The sequence below is a fragment of the Meriones unguiculatus genome, chromosome 6 (assembly GCF_030254825.1).
Source record: "Meriones unguiculatus strain TT.TT164.6M chromosome 6, Bangor_MerUng_6.1, whole genome shotgun sequence".
In the NCBI taxonomy this organism is placed as follows: Eukaryota; Metazoa; Chordata; class Mammalia; order Rodentia; family Muridae; genus Meriones; species Meriones unguiculatus.
The window spans coordinates 133,765,876-133,792,480 of NC_083354.1; the positions used below are offsets into that span (position 1 = coordinate 133,765,876).

At 40.3% G+C, this 26,605-nt stretch overlaps 1 protein-coding gene across 1 annotated transcript; it reads left to right on the plus strand.

Annotated features, from left to right (window-relative positions):
- Window positions 1-3,259: 3,259 nt before the first annotated feature.
- On the plus strand, window positions 3,260-25,774 carry Coq3 (coenzyme Q3, methyltransferase). The gene is made up of 9 exons (XM_060386161.1): window positions 3,260-3,639; window positions 3,712-3,903; window positions 4,692-4,837; window positions 11,466-11,592; window positions 14,320-14,472; window positions 16,324-16,423; window positions 17,682-17,924; window positions 23,037-23,196; window positions 25,198-25,774. Exons 1-9 carry the CDS (start codon window positions 3,422-3,424, stop codon window positions 25,416-25,418), a joined length of 1,560 nt encoding a protein of 519 aa, XP_060242144.1. The 5' UTR covers window positions 3,260-3,421; the 3' UTR covers window positions 25,419-25,774.
- Window positions 25,775-26,605: the final 831 nt, after the last annotated feature.

Consider the following 26,605-nt stretch of genomic DNA (forward strand, 5'->3'; position numbering starts at 1 on the left):
GCATGTTTACCAAAATGGCTGTTTACAGTGCATTTAGTTACAATATTTATGAAGTTGCCATTTCACAGAATAAAGAGTTTGGAGTTCTATACAATCTAGTCATCAGTGACATCTGGAGACAAAATGTGCAATATTTTTATGTAGGTGAGCTAACACAGTGTACCTAATTGAAGAATTCTGATTAATTTGTAATAGATAAGTTGTATAAAATTTTCATACCTTAAAGTGTTTTAGATCAATCTTCAAGTGAAGTATTATTTTCAAAATAAAATTCTACTGAAAAATTCTGCTGGCTATGATACATACATTATTAGACATACAAATGAAAGCCAAAAGGAAATTTTGCCAGTTTCAGTTAAGAATTTGCACACTTTTTATCATTAAATCTAATTTTTAAAAACCAACAAAGTATTCATGATTATTAGCATATATGCCTGTGTTATGATTGTATTTCCATCTGTCAAATTTTTGTGGAAAATCTATTACGTCCTTTACATGTGAGTATTTATCTGAGTAGAAAAAAAATTTTATTTTTAGGTAGGGTTTACGTAATTTAGCAGGTGAATGTTAAATCGTATATGAATGTTAGATATAAATTTTGGTTATGGAATGCTTTAAAAATTACGCATTTGAAAATGAGTATTCAGATTTTGAGACGGTCATCTGAATTGGTTAGTCAGAGCTGTCTTTACCAAGTCTCCTTTGAAAGCGGCAGACATGGCTCTGAGGTCAAGAGCACTCGCTGCAGCTCTGACAGAGGCTGCAGAGTTTACCTTCCAGCATCGGCACTAGGCAGGTCAGGGCTCCCTAACTCCAGCCCATGCATACAGAAGCATGGGAGAGAGGTGGAGTATTCTCTTCTGGGCTGGAGGCTGAGTCGCAGGTAAGGATGCTTGCCATGATTCTTGAAGACCAGAGTTTGATCCTCAGACCCCATTGGTGGAAGGAGAGGACCAACACTGAAAGCTGTTTTTTCCTAAAAGTGTTTTAGAGCAATCTTCAAGTGAAATATTTTCACTTCAATAATACTAATAGTTCTTAGTGTTAACTTAAACTTAATAACATTCTTCTGTAACCCACACTTGCTCTGTGCATGCCTGCACATACATATTCAACATTCTCTAGTGAAGAAATCATGTTATTGTGGAATATGGGTAGACTCCACCCCAGTAAGATAATATAATCTAATTTGGGAAAGGAAATTACAAGATGTGTTTCAGGCCCCAAAATATAAATATTGTGCAGTTTCTTTAATGTGTATGTCTTCTGCCTTGTTGACTGCTTTTTATAATGATGAAACATAATAGGTAAATATTCAAATATAGTCCATTTTAGTGTAAACCATTTTATTTAAAGAAACATGAAGTATAATGGCACATGAACTTTGCAACATATATAGAGAGCCTTGGCTCTGTAGCCTTGGTTGTCCTGGACTCACTTTGTATCCAGGCTGGCCTCGAACTCTCAGTCATTTGCCTGCCTCTGCCTCATTTTTTAATTAATTTTTTAAATTTTTTTCTCCGTGTTTCGCCTTCATATGTCTACACTATACGCGTTTTTGACTTGCAGTTATAGGCCTGGGTGCTGGGAATGAAACCTGGGTCTTCCGGAAATGTAGACAGTGCTCTCAACCACTAAGCCATTTCACATGCCCCAAGAATAATTTTTTTTGTAATGGGGTATGGTGTGTGATCTCTTCAGACCCTGATCTTTAAAATTTTTTTATTTGGAGAATTTTAGGAGTTGCATTAAGGCCCAAGATTCCTGTAAAACTGCTTTATAGTCATGCTTTTGTAGTCAAAAAGGTTGTTTTTTTCCTTATAAGTTAAAAATATTTTTTAACATACTGAAATTTCTAAACTGAAAAATAGTAATAGCGAATGTATGCTTTCTGTATTAAAGTGTCCAAAGGGGCCTTGAAGAGGGTGTAAATAAATGGTCTGGAGAGGGAGTTACTGTGAATCACAGTGTGATTGGGTCCTCACTGAGCCAGTTCTTCAGTTCTTCAGCTTCCCTTCAAGGTCAGTTTTAAATAGAATTTGGCAAGCTAGAGTTTCCCAGAGTTACAGAGTGATAATCTTTTTGAGTAAATACAAAAACTCATTCAGCTGAGTGGATGTAGTAGATTGTTCAAAGGATTAAAACTTTGAATAGACATCAAGTGACTTATCCTTCAGTTTTTGATTAAAAACTATAGAAAACATAAATGTTAAATAGGTGCTGAGTTTTCTAAAATGCATATGCTAGTTTACAGCCTGCTTATGGATAAGATGAGTTACTCTAGAAAGTTTTTGCAACAATGGCTACATACTGCATTACAGTCAACACAATTTTATGTCTGACACAGCTCAGGCGTAACAGAAAAGCTTTTTGTTGGTGTGCTCGGGATTTAGAAAATTCTTTGCTTCCTATCAGTATTCAAGGCACATCACTCATTGCCTTGTTGGAGTGAAACTGGGAAGGCTGTGAAGCTGTGTGGTGTACGTTTAATGTGAGTAGATGCACGTACAGGAAGCCCTAGACCTTTAACCGTGTTTGCTCCGTAGACTTTCCCTGGACCTGTCAATCCAGCAAAAACATAAGACATGCTAACTTGTATAGAGCTGTTGGCCTTCATTTGGAGAACTGGCCGTCTTTCTCCAAAGTGATGCAACATGATAATAGCAGCTGAAAAGCCCGGAGCTGCTCTTAAGAGGGTGATATTTTAGCTTAGAGAATGTAAGTGAGGGCCTAGTAAATTTCATTAATTCAGAGGATGACACTGCCTTTTGGAAATGTATAATGATTCCCTATATTTTTTAAGCCATTCCTGGTTTGCTTTCTTTGCTGTGATAACACACTGACTAAAAAGCAACTTAAAAAGAGTTTACACTTTCCAAAGGGCTGTATCCCCACCCCACCCACCACATCAACCATTAATCAAGAAAACGGCCTCAAGACAGCCCACAGTCCAGTCTAGTGACAGTTCAAGTGAGGTTCCCCGTTTCCTGTTGAGTTAATGTCAAGTTGGCAAAACAAACAAACTAGCATACGCAGTCCGAAGTGGAGTGTTTGTGCTGATCCCTGTTTCGACTTCCGAATAAACTGTCGAAACTGTTTTTGCTACATACGGTGTAACCTGTACAGAGTATTGGGTCAATTTCAGAAAAGGTACTTTAAATTTGGACTTCTGTTCTCTGTGATACTTGAGCGTCTTGAAAGAGAAAGTTCTGCTCTCAGAAGTGCTTCCATACTTGTCATTTTGAGCATTAGGGCCTTCCAAGAAAACACGTCTCTGGGGGAGATACCTGCTAAGGGCAGAATCTGCACGCCGTGATACATAGGAATGGAAGGTGTTTGTGGTCTTTTGTTAGGAACATTTTGTTTCACTGCAGACATAATTTGGTTAAGGAGCCCGAATTAAAAGTGGCCACAAATTCACATGACCTGTAACGTAAATGCAAAAGCCCGCAGCAGACGGCGAGTGTGGGCGCCGGAACCCTTCCGTCGGGGCTTTGTTGTGAGGGGGGACCGGAAGAGGACTGCGATTCTTGTGGCGAGGTGGCGAGGCGGAAGGCTGCGCTCTCGTGGTGTTCGTTTTCTGGAAGCGTTTGGGTTGGGGCGGCCCAGCGCGGTGGCGGAGGCTCCCCGCGCAGCTTAGTGGGGTGAGTGTCGGTGCGGGGCGGCCTCCGCGCCTGCGTGCGCCTGCGTGCCCCTGCGGCTCTGCGCAAGCGCGGCGGGCAGCGGCGGGCAGCGGCGGGGAGCGGCGGGCAGCGGCGGGGAGCGGCGGGGAGCGGCGGGGAGCGGCGGCCGGGTGACCTCCCCTGCCCGCCCCGGCGGCTACGATCCATCCCCCAGTCCGCAGAAGCGGGGAAAGCTGAGGATGGATCTGCGCCTGGGAGAGCGTCTCCCGCGGGCCGCCGGGTAGCTGCGACCTTGGTCCTGTCTTACTTGACATTAGTGACCTTCTGACCCCGGGAAGCCTGGACGAGGTTCTTGCTCTCCTTACCAGACCAAGAAAGTCACCTGGTGACCGTCCACGCTTAGTTAGTCAGATAAGTCAGCAGTCTGTTGGCAGATACGCTCAAGAAAGGGACTGATTACATTTGGTGCTATAGATTTTGAACTCCCAAGTAGCAGGCCGAAAATTCGTTTCATTAACAAGAAAATGACTACTGTATGGTAGAGAGTGGTATGGTTGGGAACTTTAATATGTCAATAAAGGCAATAAGCCCTACTTCAATCCATTTGTACCCACCTGAAAAGTTATTAGGATAGTTTTAAGAAAGTAAGAAATAAATCAGTAATAACACTTGCTCACTTTTAGACATTTTTTGTTATTTTCACCAAAAGGAACATATAGAAATTTATCTAATTAATCAAATTCCGTAGTTTTGGTATTAAAAAAAAACAACCTAATGCCAATTAATAAGGGGCTGCTTGGATAAATTATAATAGAGCCATGCAGTGGATTACTGGGCAGTTCTTAATTAAAGCAAAAAACAAAACAAAACAAAACAAAACAAAAAACAAAAAACCTCTGTACAATATTATAAAGCAGTCTCCAAGAAAAACTTACAGATTTTGTAAAAAGCAAGGTACAGGAGGGTGTGTGTGCAAGAAGAGAGACTGGTTGGTGACAGTGGAGTTGGTGAGATATCCTGTAGTGGGTTAGCTTTGTGATTAAAAAAGAAAACTATTTTTAATATTTAAAGCCCTCAAATTGAAAAAATGTCTACTCTGTATAGAGTATACATAAATATTCTGTGTGTCGATCCTGATCATACCTTTGTGTTGTTTTTGAGACTTGGCCTCACAGTGTGGCCTTGGCTAACCTGGAACTTACTGTGTAGACCAGGTAGGCCTTGCTATAATTTTAAATTTAGGTTTAAAATATAAGGGAAAAAGCAAACCATGGTCTTTGTTTTTCTAAGTGTGACTTATTTTGCCTAATTGATTTTTGCCTAATATATCATAATCCATTTCTCTTCAGGCTATCTAAGGGTTCGCTGTGTGTATGTACTGCATTTTCTGTTTCTGTTGGTGGCTAGCAGGCGGCTTCCATTCTCTGGCGACTGTGACTAATCAGTTCTAAACTGGACGTGGAAGTTTTCTGTGCATACCAAGTGGTGTGGTGGCATCTGGTGTGTGTATCTGTGGGCGTATGTGTGGAGGCCAGAGGATGAATTCTGGGAACTGGTTCTCTCGACCCTGTGGGTCCTGAGGGTGAGCTCAGGAATACAAGTTTAGTGGGAAGGGCCTCTACCCACTGCCCTGTTTCTGGTTTTGTTTTTCTCAGGTCATTGTGATTGGATGATTTGGGGTGAGGGGAAATGACTGATTTTTACTGTTCTTTATATATCTTGGAAATTAATCCCTTGACTCATACATACATTTCTGGAAAAATCTTCCTTTTTTTTTTTTCCCAATTCTGTAGGCTGTCTCTTTACACCAGTGTTTATTTCATTTGTTGTCAAAGACTTAATTTCTCATAATCCCATTTGTCAGTTTTCAGGGATTTCTGTGATACTGGATTCCTGTTCAGAAAATCTTTCCCTATGTATTGCACTGTTTTCCCTATGTTTTCTTTTAGCACTTTTAGAGTTTTATATCTTAAATCGAGGACTTTGCTGCATTTAGAATTGACGTGTGTGGGGTGAGGAATATGGACCACATTTCTGCTCTGTGTGAAGCCCAGTCTTCCCAGCAGCTGCTGAAGAATCTGTCTTTCCTCCATTGTGTGTTTGTGCAGTGTAGCCAGCTCGTGGGTGGCTATCAGAGTGGAGTGTCTTTCTGTTCTATTCCACTGATGTTCGTGTCTGTTTTGAGCCAGTACCAGGCCATTTTTGCTTTTGTGGCTCTGTAATGTAATTTGAGATGAGACATTGTGATACCTCCAGTTTTGATTTTTCTGCTAATGGTTGCATTAGTTATTTGAAGACTTTTGTACTTTTATACAATAGGATTGCTTTCTCTAGTTCTGTGAAAAATCTCATTGGACTTTATTTTAATAATTTATTTTTATTTTATGTACGTTGGTGTTTTGCCTGCATGTGTGTCTGTGTGAGGGTGTCAGATCTTGGAGATATATACTGGGAATTGAACCCAAGTCCTCTGGAAGAGCAGTCAGTGCTCTTACCTGCTGAGCCATCTCTCCAACCCATCTCATTTTAATTTTGATGGAGATTCATTGAACCTGTTGATCAGTAATACAGCCAGTTCCACAATATTAATTTGGTCTAGCTGTAGGCACAGGAGATCTTTCCAACAAGCATCTCTTTCAGTTTCCTTAGTGTTTTAAAGTTTCCCTATAGAGATCTTCTCACCATTTTGGTTAGATTATTCTTGGGTTTGTTTTAAGCTTTAGTGAATGGAACCCCCTCTAAATAGTAATACTTTTTTTGTCCTATTTATGTCTCTTCATTCTTTCTTATGCCTTACTGCTCTAGCTAAGATCTTAAGCATTATATTCAATAAGCATATAGAGGATGGATGACCTTGTCTCATTCCAGATTTTAGAGGAAATCTGTTTTCCCTGAGCATTTTTGCATCTGTGTTAATCAGGAAAATTGGTCTATGGTTTTCTTTCTTGGTTTGTCCTTATGCAGTTTGGGGATGAGGCTAATGCTGGCTTTGTGGGATGAGTCTGGTAGTAATCTCTCTATTTCTATTTTATTGAAACCATTTGAGGAACACTGGTGTTCTTTAAAGGTTTGGAACCTATAGCTATGGACTGTCCTCTTAGAACTGCTTTAGTTCTGTCTCAAAGGTTCTGAAAGGTTGTGCTTATATTTTTTTGAATCTAGGAACTTTTGAATTTCCCTGATTTCCTCAGCGACCCCCTTGGTCATTTAAGTTTCTATAAATTGATATTGATTTCTTGTTTATTGTACTGGGACCTGATAATATTTAAAGACATTGTATCTGTTCTTTTGGCAAGGCTTGATTTATGTCCTGGAATGCATTTTATTTCAGAGAAGATTCCATGAATTTGTATTCTGTTTCTGTTGGATGGAATGTTTTATAGATACTTAATTCCATTTGGTGAATGGTACAGTTTAACTTACGTTTCTTTGTTGATTTTTTTGTGTGTGCAAGCATGCAGCCGTGTGTGTGCACATGTGTGCGCGTGTTTACAAATATGAAGGCCAGATTAGTATTAGCGTCTTCCTCTGTCACTCTCCAGTTTGTGTGCTGAGACGGGGTTTCTGACTTGCTAGCTGCTGGAGTCTAGTTGGCCGTCTTCCCGCCTGGGTTCCCTGTCTCCACGTTACCACCATAGCCACCTGCTACCGAGGGTCTGAACTCTGATCCTCACTCTCGCGTGGCAAGCACTGTTCTCACTGAGCCGGATCCCCAGCCTCCCGTTGATGCTTAGTTTGGTGACCTGTCTAGGCATGAGAGCAGGATATTGAAATTGCCTGTGGTTCTTGTGTCAGGACTACCTGACACTTTATGTGCACATTAGTGTTTATTTTGTGAAATCAGGAGCTCCAATGTTTGTTCCCTTTATTAATATGTAGTGGCCTTGTTTCTTCTGACTGGTTCTGTGTTTTCGACTTTCAGACAACAGAGTAGCTGCTCCAACTAATGTTTAGTTTCTGTTTGCTTGATCGATTGATTTCCCACCGTTGACTCTCATTCTGAGTGAGAGTGCTGTTTCTCATAGACAACAGCTAGTTCATCTAGTTTTCTAATCTAATCAGAAAGTCTGCGCCACTTTGTCAGTTAGTTGAAGCCTTCACACTTATGGTTATTATTGAGAGATGTTTACAGTTGTTTGGATTATTTTTAGTCTTTGCTTTTTCCCTGTTAGTGATTCTTCCTTCTCTGTGCTCTCCTTTCTTTAGCTTTCACAAAGTTAATTCTTTCCTGTGAATTTTTTTGGGTATGCTGGAACTCACTTTGTAGACCAGGCTGGCCTCATACTCACAGAGACCCGCCCACCTCTGCCTCCTGTGCTCAGGATTGGGGTGTTCTTCCTTTGGGTACAGTCACTTCCTACATTCTTTGGCAGGTCTGACTTAGTAATCATGGTGAATTGCTTTAATTTGTGTTTGTTTGGAAACATCCTTATTTCACTCTCAGTTTTCTTTTCTGTGCATGGATGCTTGCTTGCATTTATGGCTGTGGACCGTGTGTGTGCCTGCTGTCCTTACAGGCCAGAAGAGAGATCCGGTGCCCGAGGACTGCACTTAAAATCTGATGTGAACTGCCAGATTGATGCTGGGAATCCAACTCAATTTCTCTGGAAGGGCAGCCAGCGCTCTTAGCTGCTGAGGCATCTCTCCAGCCGTCATTGTCAATTTTAAAAGATAGAGTTTTGGGATATGGCAGCCTTGGTTGGTAGTTATTTTCTTGAGAGCTTGAAATGTATTTTATTTCATCGGTTTTTTAGTTCGAAAAGCAATCCTGTTTTTGAAGGTTGCTGATCAAGAGAGATCTGGTGTTGTTCTCATGGTTAGACTTCATTGGTGAGTTATGCATATTTTTTCTTTTTACAGTTTATAATGTTTTTTCACTTTGCGTTTGAAAAATAGGTTTTTAAAAAATTTTTAAATTATGAGTATGTGCGGGGGGGGGTTGCACATGAGTGTTGGTGCCTGCAGAGGCCAAAGATTTTGCATCCCCTGGAGTTGGAGTTACAGGCGGTTATGAGCAGCTTGACATGGGTGCTAGGAAGGTAACTCCAGAAGCGCAGTGTGTGCTCTGAACCAATACTTTGCAGTTTTGATAACATGACTGTAATGTCATGGAGAAGTTTTTCTCCAGTCACAACTATTTGGGACTCTAAGTCTCCAAATGTGTTTTGAATGTCCATTTCTTTCTCTAGATTTGAGGAAATTTCTGCTCTGATGTCAATGAATGTATATTCTATGTATTTGGTGTTTATTTCAGCTTGTTCTTCTATCCCATGGACTCTTAGATTTGCTCATTTGGTTGTATCTCATTTTAGTTATGTTCCATATTGATATTTGAATGCAGTGTTTAGTCATCCTTGACCTCCATCCCTGATACTTTACTTTCTAACATTTCTGTCCTTCCTTCCTTCCTTCCTTCCTTCCTTCCTTCCTTCCTTCCTTCTTTTTTCTATCTTTCTTTTTTTTCTTTCTTTCTTTCTTCCTTTTTCTTTCTTTTCTGATTTCTGTTGTTGCTGACTTTTTCATCCATGTTGCTGATTTTTTTAATCTATTTTTGCTGACTTTTTTCTCTCTACTGTTGAGTTTCCTCTCTTGGACATGGATTGAATTATTTGTATGCTCTTTAGGGTTATTGATCACTTTCATGGCTGTCTCTCCAGCCAAAAAAAAAAAAAATCAATAGTAAAAAATAAATGAATAAATAAATAAATAAACTGAAGATTTCTTGGGATTTCCTACATAGACAATAGGAACAGTTAAATTTTTTTTTCTTTCCATCATGTATACATTTTGCTTCTCTTTCTTTCCTTATTGCCATGGCTATGATCTTGTTCCTGCTGTGGGTAGCATCTTACTTTATTATTAAAGTTATATATGAACTATAGGCTCTTATAGATGCTATGTAAAATAAGTTCCCTTCCATTCTTCTTTGCTGAGCTTTCATCATAGATAGATGTGAATTTTATAAACTGCTTTATCTGCCTCTGCTAGTATGGTTGTGCTATATTATTTTTCTATGTATTGCTTGAATTTATCTGCTAGTATTTGTGGATATTTTTATGTGTGCCCTTTAGGCAAATTAATCTGTAACCTTCTTTGGTTTTTAGAAGAATTCTGTCTTTGTAAAAATGAGTTGGGAAGTGTCCTGTGTTATTGTTAGGGTTTTTGTTTTGCTTTATTGTTTTCAAAATTTTTTGCTTAAAATTTTTTTATATAATATACTTTGGTCATATTCCCTTCCCCAACTGCTCTGAGATCTTCCCCACCTTCCTACTTAATTTTCTTTTTTTCTCTCTCAATTAATTAATTAATTAATTAATAAAAAATCAGAACAAACACAAACCTCAATAAGAAAAATCAAGATAGGGCCACGATGTAGCAAAGCTGACCAGATGGCACTGTTCCTCTTTTAGCTCCCAAGGGCTGGTTGAGTGCATCATTCTGTGACACTCCCTGTCAGCCACTGTAGTGTTTGAGAGACTGGGTAGCACTATTTGTTATTTCTTCTTCCAGGAGCTTTGTTTAGATATAAGATTCCTGTGGGAGTTGAGGAGATGGTTAAGAGCACTTGCTGCTCTTGCAGGGGTTCTCCAGTGGAACTGTCTGAGCCTGGACATTTTTAGAGGGCTTTTAACTGTGAATTTAATTTCTTTAGAGGTTAAATAGAAATAATTTGGCCTGTCTTTTTCAGTAGTCTATGAATTCTGTTGCAGTTTGGGTGCGGTGTTTCATAAATTTCAGTTATCTGTATTGCTCCTCAAAGTTCAGTTTTGCAGCCTTGTGGATTTCTTCTTCCTTTTGTCTGTCTGTCCTGGCTGCTGCTTGCTCCACTTATTGAGGAGTGTTGGCCCTCTGCAGTAGCTGTGAGTTTGAGTTTTCCTGTTTCAGTTCTGTCAAATCTGCTCTCTTTGTTTTGAAATTCCACTGCCTGGTAATACACATTTAGGATTACTCTATCTTTTAGTAGATTGTCCTTTTATCATGATTAATGTCATTTTTGTCTCTAGGATACTTTGTCTAAATATTAATTGGACAACAATTTGAATAACCATTAAGCAGGTCTCTAAGTTTAAACATATAAACTATGAGTTTTATTTTAGGATATAATTATCTGTCCATTAGTTTGCCCATCTATCTACCAATACACACATATACACACATGCGAGCGCGCACACACACACACACACACACACACACTGACTTTTGTTCTTCTGTCAAAAGCATATAAAAAAAACCTTTCAGGTAGCTAGCATGGAACTGACAGAATTTGAACTAGTTTTAACAATCTAAAATTTAACATTTTAGTGTAAAAGGTGAATAGTTTATATTTGATTATATATTTGTGACTTTTCTTTTTTAATGCAACCTAGTGCAGATGTAAAATTTGTGGTAGGGACTGGAGAGATGTCTCATTGGTTAAGAACATTTGGAGAGGACTAGAGTTTGGTTCCCAGCACCCATGTCAGATGACTCACAAGTACCTCTATCTCCAACACCAGAAGATCTCACATTCCTTTCTGCCCTCCACAGGTACATGCACACACACACACATACACACACACACACACACACACATACACACACACACGGACGTGTGAGTGCACACACACAAATAAATGTAAAAAAGAAAAGTTACATTTTAATATGTTCATTACCTAATTTTGATATTTTTAAATTTTAGATGGAAGAAAGGAAGACCTTTATTTTTTAAAGTAAATCCCAAATCAAGAAACTCCTTTGGTTATCATTTGCTATATGCCATAAGAATACCATATAAAAATTCTTCAGCTATGTTCATAGCAGGAGTCACATGCTTTTCTCTGGATACTTAACCTTTGTTTTCAGCTTACTCGGGGAATCGGCTCACTAGGAGTCTACAGATTAAGCCACGGGAATTCAGTGAACACAGGACCATGTGGTTTAGATCCTACAGGGTGACTTTTTCCTGTTTGAACAGAATAAAAACTTACAGGTAAGTAATTTATTATTTTGAAGAGATTTACATAATTATGTGTAATTTTGGTAGTTTTGTTTTGACCATGTTTAATAAACTTGGCCAGTGTGTAAAAGCTCCTGTAGGTCAATTAAAGTAGTTTTACTTACTTAGATAGTCTTTTATAATTTTTTATAATAAGTTTTAGGTTTAGAAACTTCAAGTTTACCTAAAAGTTGGAAGGAAAGTATAGTATATAGCTGTGTATGATACTTAAGTTCAGAGATAATTTTTGATTTTAATAGAAGATTAGACACATCTCTTTCAAGTTCACCAGCCCCCTTCCTTCCTGGAGAGGGAGGGCCTTTTTCTTTCTTAATGCTCCTGTCAATTAGGGTTTTTATTGCTGAGAAGAGACACCATGACTACTGCAAGTCTTCCAAAAGAAAACATTTTATTGGGTTGGCTTACAGTTTTAGTCCGTTATTGTTGTGGCAGAAATCATGGCAGCATGCAGGCAGACTGGTGCTGAGAATTGAACATCCACATCTGTCCACAGCAGGAAGTGAACTGGCTTGATCTTCTGAGAGCCCAACCCCTGTTGACATACTTCCCCTAACAAGGCCACGCCAACCCCACCAAGGCCACACCTCCAAATAGTGCTACTCCCTACAGAACAAGTGTTCAAGCCCATGACGGCTGGTCCAAGTCAATCCATCCCAAGCCCCAACCCTGCTTCTCCCACTAAAGAAAGAGAAGGCTGTATTCAAGACATGGAAGTGATTGTACTTCTCCATAACTCCCTTGTGATAAAAGCAAACATGAACATGCTAAGATGGAGACGTCTATGATGCCAGGTAGTAAGATTAAGTCAGCAAATTGTGTGTTTAGACTTTTCAAATTGGTTTCTAATCTTGTGAAAAATACCTCACACTGTTAGTTCAAATTGACTACTTACTGAGTGCACACCCTTGCATCTTAGGCATGAGCACCTTTGAGATGAGGCGTAGGTAAAACTATTCTTAGTTAATAGAGCAGCTACTTACTGTTTGTTATCCTTAGTAAATTAGTCATGATGACTGAAGTTGAAATTTTGCCTTAATAATGGCCAAGAATTCCTACTTGGAATTCAACTCATATTCCTTAAAAAATGATTCTTGAATTTAAATTTTTTAAAATTACGCTTGTCTATTATTTCTTTAGTGTGTGTGTGTGTGTGTGTGTGTGTGTGTGTGTGTGTGTGTGTGTGTAAAGAGGTGGGGCATGCATGCCCTGACATGCTTGTGGAGGTCAGAGAACACCTTGCAGGCATCTCTGCTCTCCTCCAGCCTCATGGGTCCCAAGAATCACAAGGAGACTGCCAGGCTTGTCGCAAGCTCCTTTATACACTGAGCCATCTCACTGGAACATGGTACTTGAATTTAAGTTAAAAAGGAATAGTGGCTGCAGAATTTACACTCTAAATTTATTCAAGTAAAATAGTAAAAATTTGAGTGGCATTATTTTTTTCTGATTTAACAGTCTAATTATCTTTTGCCAAGCAGAACTTAGGAGTATTTTTCTATGCTGAACTAACACGTGACTCATGGTTGAGTCTAATATTGTATTCCTTCCTCTTTTCATAAGGATAAAAGAGTGAAAACTGTATATGCTTTTTCTGTCCCTTTTTCTTCAAATTATCTATTTGACAGTTATCTCCAGAGAAACTGTGTTCTAGGAACTGTACTAGTCTCTAGGAATAAGGTGATACCGAAGACAGCCCGTGCCTTTCCTTCATAGAAGCTGTTCTAGTGAGTAACAGACATGTCAGATGGTTATACAACCCAGTGGAGAAGTACAAAGTGAGATAGGAGTTAAAATAGGGGAATGTAATCCACACACTTAAGCACCAGGGAAGATTTTGTCAATAACATTTCATTTAAAATAAGACTTGAGGGATGAGAGACTTGGGCATGTAGCAAAGGAAACAAAGGGATGCCGGGAGAATGGTCGAGACAGAAGAAACAATACACACCAGGAGTGAGAGGAAAGAACAAGCGTGGACAGTGTAAAGGCAGCATGGCTAATGGGGGGGGGGAGAAAATGAGTCCCGAGAAGAAGGAAGCTGCAGACTCTGTCATTCTAGGATTACTGTCAGGCCAAGGATTTGAGTCTTTTTCTCTAATGGCTCTGGAATCCTTGAAAGTGCTTTATATGAGAGAAAAATGAGGTAGGTTTTTTATGTCATAATAACCACCCTGTTGTTCATCATGGGAAACAAATTAGAAGGCGGTGGTGCATGGAGCTTCCGGACCAATGGGAAGAGTAAGACTGTAGTCAGGGAGGAGGGAGTGGAGTTCATTCTTTCAGGGTCTCTGTGGAAATAGAAGGCCGAGGGCAGAATGGTGGAGGCACTAGTGTTCAAGTTGTAGCCCAACCACCTGCCTGACTTCTCTCTTCTCAACCACAAAATAATAGTACAGTTGTCTAAAAATAGCATACTGTCTTAGTATCTTAGCCAGCATCTGGCATTTATTTAGTTCTCAACAAGTGATGGCTACTGTTGTTGTTATTATTGTTACTGAATCAGAATGACCTCAAACAGCAGCTTTTGTCCTCAAAAGTTCATGACTGTGTATGAGCAGGTGACTGTGATCTTAAAGTGTCAAAACTGAGTCACATATATAGTTTGAACCTAATAAATTAGAGTAACTTTCTTTACAATATATTCCTGTAACACATTTTTAGAGCAACAGTGTAACCTAGTTCTTTATTTTTATCCCTTAGGACTCCTTGGAAAAGATTGTACAGTACTTCACAAACAACAATTGACAGCAGGGAGTTAAAAACCTTCTTGGCCCTGGCTCACAAGTGGTGGGATGAGCAAGGAGTGTTTGCGCCTCTTCACTCTCTGAATGACCTGAGGGTGCCGTTCATCAGGTAACGCTCCAGAAACTCCTTTTAAGTCTTTTAAATATTTATTTTGTTATGCATACAGTGTTCTGCCTTCATGTACACCTGAACACCAGAAGAAGACACCAGATCTCATTATAGATGATTGTGAGCCACCATGTGGTTGCTGGGAATTGAACTCAGGACCTCTGGAAGGGCAGCCAATGCTCTTAACGTCTGAGCCATCTCTTCAGCCCCTTTTAAGTCTTTAAAAGTGCACAGTTTGCTAATTTGCATTCACTTTCTTTTTGCTTTCCTTATGTTCAGAATCCCATGTCTTAGGGTTGCTTTGGAAATCAGATCTACCAGTAACTTGTAGGAACAATACTCAAATCCCAGGTTGCTTTCACAACTTAACTAGACACATTTTTGGCCCTATTAGGTTAGTTTGAATTCAATCCTAAAGAAAGGGAACTAAAGTGCTATGTCTTGAAGGTCGTTTTATAGCTACTAATCTGAAGTGGCCTTGGTGACCTTCAGGCAGTTCTGATAAAGGAAACATTGTGGAGACAGACTGGTCCAACAAGCACTTTTGAGCATTTAGTTTTGAGCACTTTGCTGACTTTGAAAGCTACGTGGATGAAAGAAACGTGCACAGTGTGCTTCAGTGGGAGCCAGAGAAAGACAGGAGGTCAGAGGGCTTGCCGTGGTGCGGTTTGTATTTCAGCAGACCTTCCAGGCGAGTGCAGCACTGAGTTTGAGTCAACTTACATGGCATCCTAATTACTTAATTTAATTATTTACTTCTTAATTCTTTAATGTGCATTGGTATTTTGCCTGCATGCATGTCTGTATGTTGGTGTTGGATCCTGGAGTTACAAACAGTTGTGAGCTGCCGTGTGGATGCTGGGAACTAAACCCAGGTCCTCTGGAAGAGCAGTCAGTGCTCTTAACCACTGAGCTATTTCTCCAGCCCCCATTTATTTATGTAGCTCAGAAAACAGGTCATCTAGTGTGATGCAAATTGTGGTTACGTGTTTGGATTTTGTTTTCATAACTTGAAGCCATCAGAAGGAAACAATACAGCCTAAAAATTAAGCAGCATCATTTCGTGACGGCTTAAAGAATGAACTGAACTTCGTTAGAAACATGATTTCCTATAACGTCCTCACGTAATCAACCCACTGTACTGTGAAGGTGCATGTGCACGCATGTCTGGTTGGGAGCATAAGTTTACTTGACTTTGGTGTAAGTGCACATAGTGACAAATGGAAAAGTCCTACTAACTTAGAAGACCAAAGAGGCAAAGAAGGGGATGTAGACAACTTAAATGAATGTGCAGCTCCCGTCTGCTTTTTTTAATTTGTAAAATAATGTGGAAAGTTAGCTGAGAAACTTCTGAAAACAGTGAACAGAGGCTGTAAATTTTCATCCTACACTGTTAAGACAGTTTGATTGAAAAAATACTTGAAGAAAATTAGGTTTATTTGTCTAGATTAGGTTTAATTTTTTTTTCTGTAAACTATTATTAGAGCAATAATAGACTACTGCCGGATTATTTCAGAATTTTGCTGATTGAAAATGTACAAATTAAGTATGTCATTAAATTCTGAAACTAAAAGGTATTTTAATAAAAATTTCAATGGTTCATTTCAAATGGGGATTCCAGACCAGGCATAGTGGCAGCAGTCCTGTGACCCCAGAACTTAGGAGGCTGAGGAGGGAAGACTGGGAGCTTAAGGCCTGCCTGACCCTTGTAGCAAGCCCATTATCTCAAAGTAGAGACAACTAAATAAGCAAATTAAATTAAAGGAAGGTGAATTGAAAATTGCGTATTTTAAAACCTTTTGTTGATAAAGGTAGCTGGTGTTTTTACATATTTTGAATTTTATTTTAAAGAGACAATCTTTTGAGAACAAGTGCCAGTCACCATCCTGGAAAGCCCTTGTCTGGGATGAGGATTCTTGACGTTGGCTGTGGCGGTGGGTTATTAACTGAAGTAAGTGCCTTGCAGTGGTTTTCCCATTTTTCATGCACATGAGAATTTCTTAGGGTGCCTAATAGTGCTTGCTAGTAAGAATAACTAAATTCTTTTGTTGTTGTTGTTTTTTAAGATTTATTTATTTATCATGTATCATGTGTTCTGCCTGCATGTATGCCCACATGCCAGAAGGGGGCACCAGATCTCATTATAGATAGTTGTGAGCCACCATGTAGTTGCTGGGAATTGAACTCAGGACTTTTGGAAGAGTGGCCAACCAGCACTCTTAACCTCTTAGCCATCTCTCCAGCTCAAGTAACTAAATTCTTAAAATATTTAAACAGTAATTTAGTAGAATACATCAGTATGTTTACAGAAGTGATCCATTTCAAATGAAGTCCAATTTATTCATCAAGTAGCTTAAGCATTTTATACATGCATTTAATATGTTTTGATCAAAAATTTGTTATTTTGGGTAAAAAATTGAGAAGTGGGCATTTGCTTCATTTATCCTTTTAATAAATAATATTGTGTGTGTGTTTTAGTAAATAGTAGTAATTTTAATATTACTGTACAAGTCCTATTTTCAAGAAAAAAAGAATTTTCAGAAAACTCTACTGAAGTTTTTGGGTTTTGTTTTTAATAAATAGGCATAGGCCATTCTATCCCAAGAAACTGGGCAGTTTCTATGAGATTAAATACAGGTTTAGACTGCCTGCTTATGGATCTCAGCATCCACAAGAGCGTTGCTCCTTGTTGGGATCAGGTCTTTTGGGTACTCCAGAGTTCTTAGATGTGAGGTTATTGTCCCTGCGAGGAACATTTATGCCCTACAGCTGTGTTTTCTAGTCCTCATCAGCACAGGGGCCTTTTACATCATAATTTAATCTTTGAGATTTTCAGTTATAGTTTTAGTATTTTATGTATTGCCCTTTGAAACATTAGGTATAGCAATTTTGACTTACTAAAAATTGTAATTAATTTTTAAAAATTTCATGTGTGTGTACTGTATTGATATAATTTCTCTCCCTTCCAACCCTTCCCACGTCTCCCATGTCAAATCTATGTCCCCTTTTAAAAAATTGTTATTGTTACATATATGTTTTAGAATGATTACATTAACACAGTCTGACGGTTCTGTTACTTCTGTTTAGTGCCACTCAGATGTGTGTGTTTTCAGGACTGCTCACTTGGTATTGGAGAATCAATTTGGATAAACTTTTTATTGCTAGCGTGCTCTGTTTTCTTCGTGACATAACAATTTTTATGTCGTTAGCCTCTAGGTCGACTAGGGGCTTCAGTGACGGGAATCGACCCGGTGGCTGAAAACATCAGGGTAGCGCAGCATCATAAATCATTTGACCCAGTCCTGGACGAGAGGATAGAGTACGAGGCGTGCTCCCTGGAGGAGACTGTGGATGAGCGTGCGGAAAGTTTCGATGTTGTCGTGGCCTCGGAGGTGGTCGAGCATGTGGCCAACCTTGAAGTGTTTTTGCAGTGCTGCTGTCAAGTTCTAAAAGTAAGACTGGCTTGGCCCGTGTTCCTTCCGAATGTGTGTGTCCTTGCTGGTGCATTGTGCCAGGTATGTTAGCAGCTCGGGAGGTGAGACAGGAGTGGGAGGCTGAGAAAGAAGGAGTAGGGCCTGGTGTCTCTGCTGGAGATGACTTCTGTCTCTCTGCTGCCCTCAATAAGCAGGTCTTTCCAGTGCCTAGTTAGTGTCATGCTGTTCAGGGGTCTTCAAAATTGTTGGTGCTAAGTACTAGAAAATAGTGCTTTTATGAGGCTGGCTTTACTGGCACTTGCTTTTAATTTCATCACTTGGGAGGCAGAAACAAACAGATCTCTGTGAGTTCAAGGCCAGCCTGGTCTATATAGCAAGTTTCAGGCCAGCCAGTACTAAGTGAGACCTGGTCTCAAACAAACAAATAAAAGCCCAGAAAAATAATACCTTTATGATGGCGTTTTTCTATTACATAACTGTATTAAATACTTAATAGGCATTTACGACAATTACCAGGAAACTGATTGACACTGATCCTTTAAAGCAGTGACCAGTGCTGAGTAGTGGCGCCTTCACCCCCATCACTTGTGAGGCAGAGGCCAGTCTGGTCAACAGAGTGGCCAGGCAGGGCTACAATGCAGAGACGCTCTGTTTTGGAAAAGCCAACAAACAAGAAGCCTCCCAGCTTTGCCAGCAGCTCAGCTCTCCTTGACTAATTTTGGATCCACAGGACAGCCTCTTACCGCTTTGCCCCAGACACTTCAGCCCCAGTTACAGCACACAACCCCACAAACAGAGGCTCAGAGGTCGAACCATCCTGCCCGAGGGAACCAGCCTTTCTGAGGAGTAATCCCTGCTGGAACACAATGGGTTGTTCAGTTTCCATGAGTGTGTAGGCTTTCTGTTGTGTTGTTGTTGTTGGCCAGCTTTAATCTGCAGTGGTCAGATAGGATGTAGTGTCATTTTACTTTTCTTGTATCTTTTGATACTTGATTTGTGTCTGAGTATATGGTCAGTTTTGGAGACAGTTCCCTGAGGTGCTGAGGAGAGATCATGTTCTTTTGTGTTCTGTTGGGTCCTTTTTGTTTATAGTACCAGTTAACTACAGCATTTCTCTATTAAATTGTTGTCTGGGTAATCTGTTTATTGGTGAGAGTTGAGTACTGAAGTCTTCCACTATTTGTGTGTAGGGGTCAATGTGTGATTTAAGTTGTAGCAGTGTTTCTTTTATGAATTTGGGTGCCTTTGTGTTTGGTACATAAATGTTAAGTATTGCTAAGACCTCTTGGTAGGTTTTTCCTTTGATTAGTATGTAGTATATTTCCCTGTCTCTTCTGGTTAGTTTTGGTTCAAAGTCTATTTTATCAGATATTAAAATGGCTATAATAGCTTCCTTTTGGGTCCATTTGCTTAAAAATATTTTTCTGCTTTTTGTTTTGTTGTTTTGAGACAGGGTTTCTCTGTGTAGCCGTGGCTGTTCTGGACTCGCTTTGTAGCCCAAGCTGGCCTCAAACTCACAGAGATTCACCTGCCTCCTTTAGTGTTGGAATTACAGGCATGCGCCACTGTGCCCACCTTTTTTTCCATTTTTTTTTTTTTTTACCCTGGAGTAATATTTAGCTTTGATGTGAAGGTGTGTTTCTTGGATGCAGCCAAAGGAGGGATCCTGTTTTCACATTCTGCTAGTCTGTGTCTTCTCACTGGGAACGGAGAGCATTGATGTTGAGGGTATCAATGAGCAGTATTTGTTGATCCCTGTTATTGCTGTTGTGATGGGGGTGGTAGTGGTGGTGCTCATTGCAGTAGTAGTGTGTTTCCCTTTTTCTGATTTTCTAGCCCGGAATTATTTATTCTTTGTGTTTTCTTGGGTGTGGTTAACCTCTATGAGTTGGGTTTTCCTTCTAGTACCAGCTGTAGGCTGGATTCGTAGAAAGGTATTGCTTAAACTTTGTTAATCATGTGATATCTTCCTTTCTCCCTCTGTGGTGACTGCAAGTTTTGCTGGGGACTGTAGAGTCTACAGAACATCTGCCCAGGCCTCTCTGGCTTTCAGAGTCTCCATTGAGAAATCAGGTGTTACTCTAACTGGCCTGCTTTTCTTTGTATATTAGTTGGTCTTTTTCTTTTATAGCTGTTAATACTCTTTCTTTGTTCTGTACTTTCAGTGTTTTGGTTATTCTGTGCTGAAGGAACTTTCTTTTCTGGTCCAGTCAGTTTGGTGCCCTGTGTGCTTCTGGCACCTTGATGGGCATCTCCTTCTTTAGGCTAGGGAGATCTTCTTCTATGGTTTTGTGGAAGTGTTTTCCGGGCCTTTGTTCCGGGTTTCTTTTCCTTTCTCTAATTCTGTTATTCTTAGATTTGCTCTTTTCACAGTGTACCACATATCCTGGATGTTTTTCTTTTCTTGTCGGGATGTAGCATTTCTTTGACTGAGGTATCAGTTTATTCTATTGTGTCTTCAATGCATGAGGGTCTCTTTTCCAGCTCTTGTTTTCTGTTGGTGAGGCTTGCCTCTGCGGTTCCTGTTCCAATTCCTAAATTTGTCATTTCCACATTTTCCTCCTTTTTTTTCCTCCACTTTCTTAGACAGGGTTTCTTGGTGTAGCCGTGACTGTCCTGGAGGCTGGTCTTAAACTCACAGTGATCCTCCTGCCTCTACCTCCCTGGGTGCTGGGATTACTGTGCCCAGCTTCAGGGTTTTTGTTTGTTTGTTTTTAATAAATCTGCTCTATTTCCACTTTCGGGTTTTGAACTGTTTTATTCACTTCCTTCTACTGTTTGTGTTTTCATAGATTTTTGTGAAGTGATTTATTCATTTTTCTCTTAAGGTGTGTGTGTGTGTGTGTGTGTGTGTGTGTGTGTGTGTATGTATGTGTGTGTGCGCGCTTCAGTCATAGTACAATACTTACTGCCTTTTGCATTGGGTTTGCTGGGCTTTAGTAGAGGCATACTGTCCTGGATGTTACTGATTGTGATTTTACAGCGGCACTTAGGCATGTGGGATTTGAAGCCTGTAATTCTAGGTGGGGATGGATACCTGTTCTTGTCCCAGAAGAATGTCCTACCAGGCCACACAGAGCCACCACACTCTCCTAGGAAATGGAGGAAACAGAAACCAAGGAATGAAACTCCCACCCAACAAAGACAAGTCTGTAACAGTTTCAGAGAGTTTCCTCATAAATGGAATTTTATTGGGTTCATTTTCTATTTTTGTAGTAAAATTCTTAATTATTAGTTTTTGTTCTTGGGCTAATATGTATGTCTGAGTAGAGGATCTTGGACACATGAGGAATGCTGATACTATAAACTTAAATCTAACTCTGTTTTAATGGAGACCAAATATTTTTAAAAATTGCTTACCACTATCACCATGAGGTGAGATACTACAGAATACAGATTAGATACTCATAAATGACTCTTAGTAAGATTTAAAATAGTGAAGTTTACAGTGAGAAGTTGCAGTATGTGGTGATATCATACCCCAGGATTAAAGATGCCCCTTTCCATCCTATATACACAGACTAGCTATCATCTACTTCCCTACCTACCCCCCTGTCTATTGCAGTCATTAAAGAGAGACAGAGACAGACATCAGTAGTGTGATCTTGGATTGGCATTTTATCCTCATTAGGCTAATGAGACTAGGTTAAAAAAGAGGAACATTATCTCCCTTGTTTTGAGAATAAACATAGGAAATGTAAATATTATTATTATAAAGGCCGGCTAAATACTTCCATAAATGTTTATCTGATCCCTTCATAATTTTTACATAAATCAAAACAAAAAAAAATGCTTAACCCTTAACCATTACTACTTTTGTCAGAGAGTGCTTGATGGTAATGCTCCTTGGCTCAGGGTGTATAGGCAGATACTGTAGCAAGCACATTAGGTCTAGCACCTGAGAGAAAACTGGAAGACCTCTATATGTTAAGGGGACACCAAGGAATTGTTGTACTTCTAGACACAACATATGAACTCACGGAAACTGGCAGCATGCACAGGGCCTGCACAGGGCTGCACCAGTTGGTGCCTAGAGCTTAAAGAAGTGGACACACTCCCATTCCCAACCCAGCAGCCATCTCCAATTGGTAGCCACTTACAAATGAAAACTTAGTTTTTTCCAAGGGAGGCCCACTGCAGAAGCAAACACTCTTAGGGTTAGGCCCCACGACCCACAGTGGCTGGACAACACAAAATGAACTCAGTACTATCTTTGGAGGTTCTTTGTCTCATAATGTTAAACATTTTTAATTTTAATCTTACAGGTTCTTTGCATATATATTATGGCTTTTAGTTTTGTTGTTTGTGGGATTCCTGTGTGTGCAGACATGTGTATTTCTATGTCTATTTGTGTTTCTTGTGCTTTTTATTTGGTTCGTTTTCTTGTTTGGCTGTTATATTCCAATTATTTGTTTTTTATTCTATTTTATTACTTCTTAGATGCCTGATTGTTTTCTAACAATAGACAGAAAGGGTGCAGAGGACCTGGGAGGAGTGAGAGGTGGGAAAATACTAACAAGAAAATATTGTATAAGCTGGGCAGCAGGGCTGCCCACCTTTCATCCTGGCACTCAGGAGGCAGAGGCAAATAGGAGTTCCAGGCCAGCCTGGTCTTCAGAGTGAGTTCCAGGCCAGCCAGCGCCACACAGTGAAACCCTGTCTTGAAAAGCAAGACAAATAAATCCAACAAATATACAAGCAAACAAGCAATATATATATATATAGTATGAAAAATATTTTCAGTAAAAGGAAAAAATACTGTAAATGTAGACACGTTTGTACATGTAAACTCTGATAAAGTATTTATTACATGCAAAAGAATATAGATAAACATCAATATATCATATCAATAGAAGAATTTTGAGTTGAAAGCTGTGCTTTATGTATAGACTTAGTGACTGCATCTGGATTAGATTGCCTGTAATAACAGATTTTTCCAAGAGAGAAAAAGAATGCTATTTTGGTTTTATATCTATTTGATTTTATTGTTTTATAGCTACTTATGTATTTAATTGCACTTAATTCATTTGGAAAGAAGAGCGGGGAAGTTAGGCCTTTATCTAGCAGTTGTCCTCACGTTTTCTGTCTTGCTGCCGTTGTCTGACCTGTGTATACACTTCCTCCCTGTAGCCTGGTGGCTCTTTATTCGTCACTACGATCAACAGAACACAGCTGTCCTACGCCTTGGGGATTGTCTTCTCAGAGCAAATTGCAGGCTTTGTTCCAAAAGGTACTCACAGGTGGGAGAAGTTTGTTTCACCTGAAAAGCTGGAGAGTATCTTGGAATCAAGTAAGTATTAAAATAGTTCTCCAGCTCTCAAGGCTTTCTGATCCTTTATTGCCTGTGTAACTATTAATTGCATAATCTAGAACTTACTTAGGTAGGTTACTGTTTTTTTCAGATGTCAGCTTTATCTCTTCAACGATATCTTAAACTCTTTGAAACTATAGCTCTGAAATAGATGCCACTTCTGACTTGCACTTAGCCTTGAGCAATGGTCAGTAAACCCTTTCCCAGCTAACTTAGTTTTACTTGTTTAAGGATGAGTGCCAGTGTGCATTATTTGCACACACTCCGTTTCTCCTGGTGAGCTCTGCTCGTCACAATTTATCTTATGCTTTTTCCTGACTCTTCTACACTCAGATGCATTTTTAACTTCCATGTCATTTCTTACGTATTTCTGGTACCTACGTAAGTGACTAGGAGGCCCCATGGTAGATGTCAAAGTTGGCATTTGAACCCAGCAGTCTGCTTTGGAGTATGTGTGCACACCTGCAGGGAAGTGTGGTCTGAGCATGGTTGCATGTAATTTTCACACTTCTCCACTCTTTTCTGGCCCGGGATCTCCCTTTTGTACTCTTCACAGTGCTTCACTCTGCTTTGACACGGGGAATTATTTGTTTGTTGCACTCTGTTAAATGATGTTTCTTAGCCACCCACTTGGCATTTTGGAGGTCCGGCTGAGCACGCAGACACCATTCCCCATGCCTCTGTTAACAACGGTGCGCCACAGAGACCCACAGCCAGACAGCAGGCTGAGCACAGCCAGACAGCAGGCTGAGCACAGCCAGACAGCAGGCTGAGCACAGCCAGACAGCAGGCTGAGCACAGCCAGACAGCAGGCTGAGCACAGCCAGACAGCAGGCTGAGCACAGCCAGACAGCAGGCTGAGCTTGGGGAGTTCTGTGGAAGAGTGGGAGGGAGGATTGAGTGAGCCAGAGGGGCCAAGGACATCACAACAAGACCTACAGAGTGAACCAACCTGGGCTCATGGGGCCTCACAGAGACTGAACCACTAACCCAGGAGCAAGTATGGGCTGGACCTAGCCCCCTACACATATGTACAGATGTGCAGCTTGGTCAGCGTGTGGGTCCCCAAACACTGGGAGCAGGGGCTGTCTCTGCCTCTGTTGTCTGCCACTGGATCCCTTTCCTCTAGCTGACCTATTCTGTCTGGCTTCAGTAGGAGAGGTTATGCTTAGTCCTGCTGAGACCTGAGGTGTCAGGGTGGGTTGGTACCCATGGGGGGGGACTCCCCTTGTCTGAGAAGACAGGGAGGGGAGCATGAGAGTAGGACTGGGAAGAGAGGAAAGAGAGCTGGGATCAGGCTATAAAGTGATTAAAGAAAAACTATAATTAAAAAAAAAAAACAGTGCACCAACAAACTATTTTCCTTAAAATATTGCTATTTCAGAGCAGTGCAGTGGCTTTTAGAGATGTCTGCACCTTTGTTGAAAATAAAATGGAAAAAAAAAGATATTTAAAGAATCTTTTGGAGCCAGGCATAGTGGTGCCCATTTGTAATCGCAGCACTTTAAAGGCTGTAACAGGAGGACTGGGCATTTCAGGCTATCGTGGACTACAGAGAAAGCCTGTCTTTAAAAAGCCAGTCTTGAACAACAGACAAAAGGGAATAAAAAAGATACCTTATGGAGACTATTTCATGTTGACAGATATTCTCAAGTGACAGGTAATATTGCTGAGAACTTAGAGAATTCTAAGCCCTGAGCTACTTTATATACATCTCCTCTGACTCCAAAGCTCCAGGACACGTGATCTGTATGTGGCGTTCAGAAAGGGTCCCCATACCTCAGGCATCTGAGCTGGGCCCTGACACTCTGCTGGAGTGTGCATTCTTACCTGCAGTTAAGTGCGGGTCAAGCATGACTGCAGCACATTTTTGCTCTTTCAGTTAGGAACGTTCTGTTAATGTGAAGAGTTGCTGTATGTTCTTGTGGCTTGAATAGTCAATGTTTATGGAGTCCAAAGCTTCTGATTTTTTTCTTTCAGATGGTCTGTCGGTTCAGACTGTGGCAGGAATGCTCTATAACCCCTTCTCACGCTGCTGGCATTGGAGTGACAGCACCAGCCTTAACTACGCAGCCCATGCTGTGAGAGCCAGTGCTCAGGACCAGCTGCAGCCTGCTGAGTCCCATGTAAAGGGGGGAACGGAAGCCATCCAAGCTAATGCCTCCAGCCACCCAAGAGCGCATGAAGAGCAGAAGAACTGAGATACCTCTTCTTGCTTAAAGCCTTGTTGTTTACAAACTCAGAAAACTTATTTTTTGAGAGAGAGTCTGAAGAACAGAAGGTCAATAAAAATATCTGAATCATTGGAGAAAAGTTTCTGTGTCCCCTAAGAGACACTTTTTGAGGAATTTTCTGCTGAGGTTCATCAAGTGTGGCCAAGGAGTTTAGTCTCTCACCTTTTATTATAGAGATGTATGTTCAGTTCATTTTAGGTATTAGGCATTTTCACATGTATATACAGAAACATTCTGTTATTTATTTTAACTCAAGGAATCTCTGTTGTGTGTGGTCTTCCTTTATTTTTAGTTAAAATATACAAGACCCCTGATTTATAAAAGGCATGTGTAGTTTTTATCATTTATACTTGGGAATACAGAATATATTTTAAACCTAGGGTAGTGGTGCACATCTTTAATTCCAGCACTTAGAAATCAGAGGCAGATGGATCTCTGTGAGTTGGAGATCAGCCTAGTTTACACAGTAAGTTACCCTGCTAGGACTATATAATGAGATCCTGTCTCAGTCAATCAATATTTTTTATTTTTTTATTAGTTTTTTTTAGAATTCCCGACAGTATATTTTGATCGTAATTATATTCAACCTCCTACCCCAACTCCTTCTCTACCCACCCAACTTTGTGTCCTTCTTTGTCTTCTTTTCTTTTTTTAATATATATTTATTTATAATTTATTCACTTTTTCCCCAATTGTAATCTTCTCCCTTATCTTATCCCGGACATGCCCTTCCTTCCTCTTCCCCCCTATCCTCCTCCCTTAATCCAGAAAAAGGAGTCCTCCTTTCCTACTATCTGACCCTACCCTATCAAGTCTCATCAGGACTGCCTGCATTCTCTTGCTCTGTGGCCTGGCTAGGCTGCCCCACCAGGGGGAAGTGATCAAAGAGTAGGCATCAGAGTCCATATCAGAGACAGCCCCTGCTCTCCTTGCTAGGGGACCACATGGAGACTGAGCTACCTATGGGCTACATCTGAGCAGAGGGTCTAGATCCTCTCTATGCACGGTCCATGGTTGATTCACCAGTCTCTGCAGGGTCCGCTGGGCCCAGATTTGTTGACTTTGTTGGTCTTCATGTGGAATGTTTGTGTCTTATGTGTGTGTATGAAGTTCAGTTTGTACTGCCCCTAGACTTTGGGCTGTGTGGCCATCAC

Coding starts and splice junctions, on each gene's coding strand:
- Coq3 (XM_060386161.1), top strand. CDS start 3,422: ATGACCTGTAACGTAAATGCAAAAGCCCGCAGCAGACGGCGAGTGTGG. Junction 17,925..23,036: donor GCTGCTGTCAAGTTCTAAAA/GTAAGACTGGCT, acceptor TCCTCCCTGTAG/CCTGGTGGCTCTTTATTCGT. Junction 23,197..25,197: donor GGAGAGTATCTTGGAATCAA/GTAAGTATTAAA, acceptor TTTTTCTTTCAG/ATGGTCTGTCGGTTCAGACT.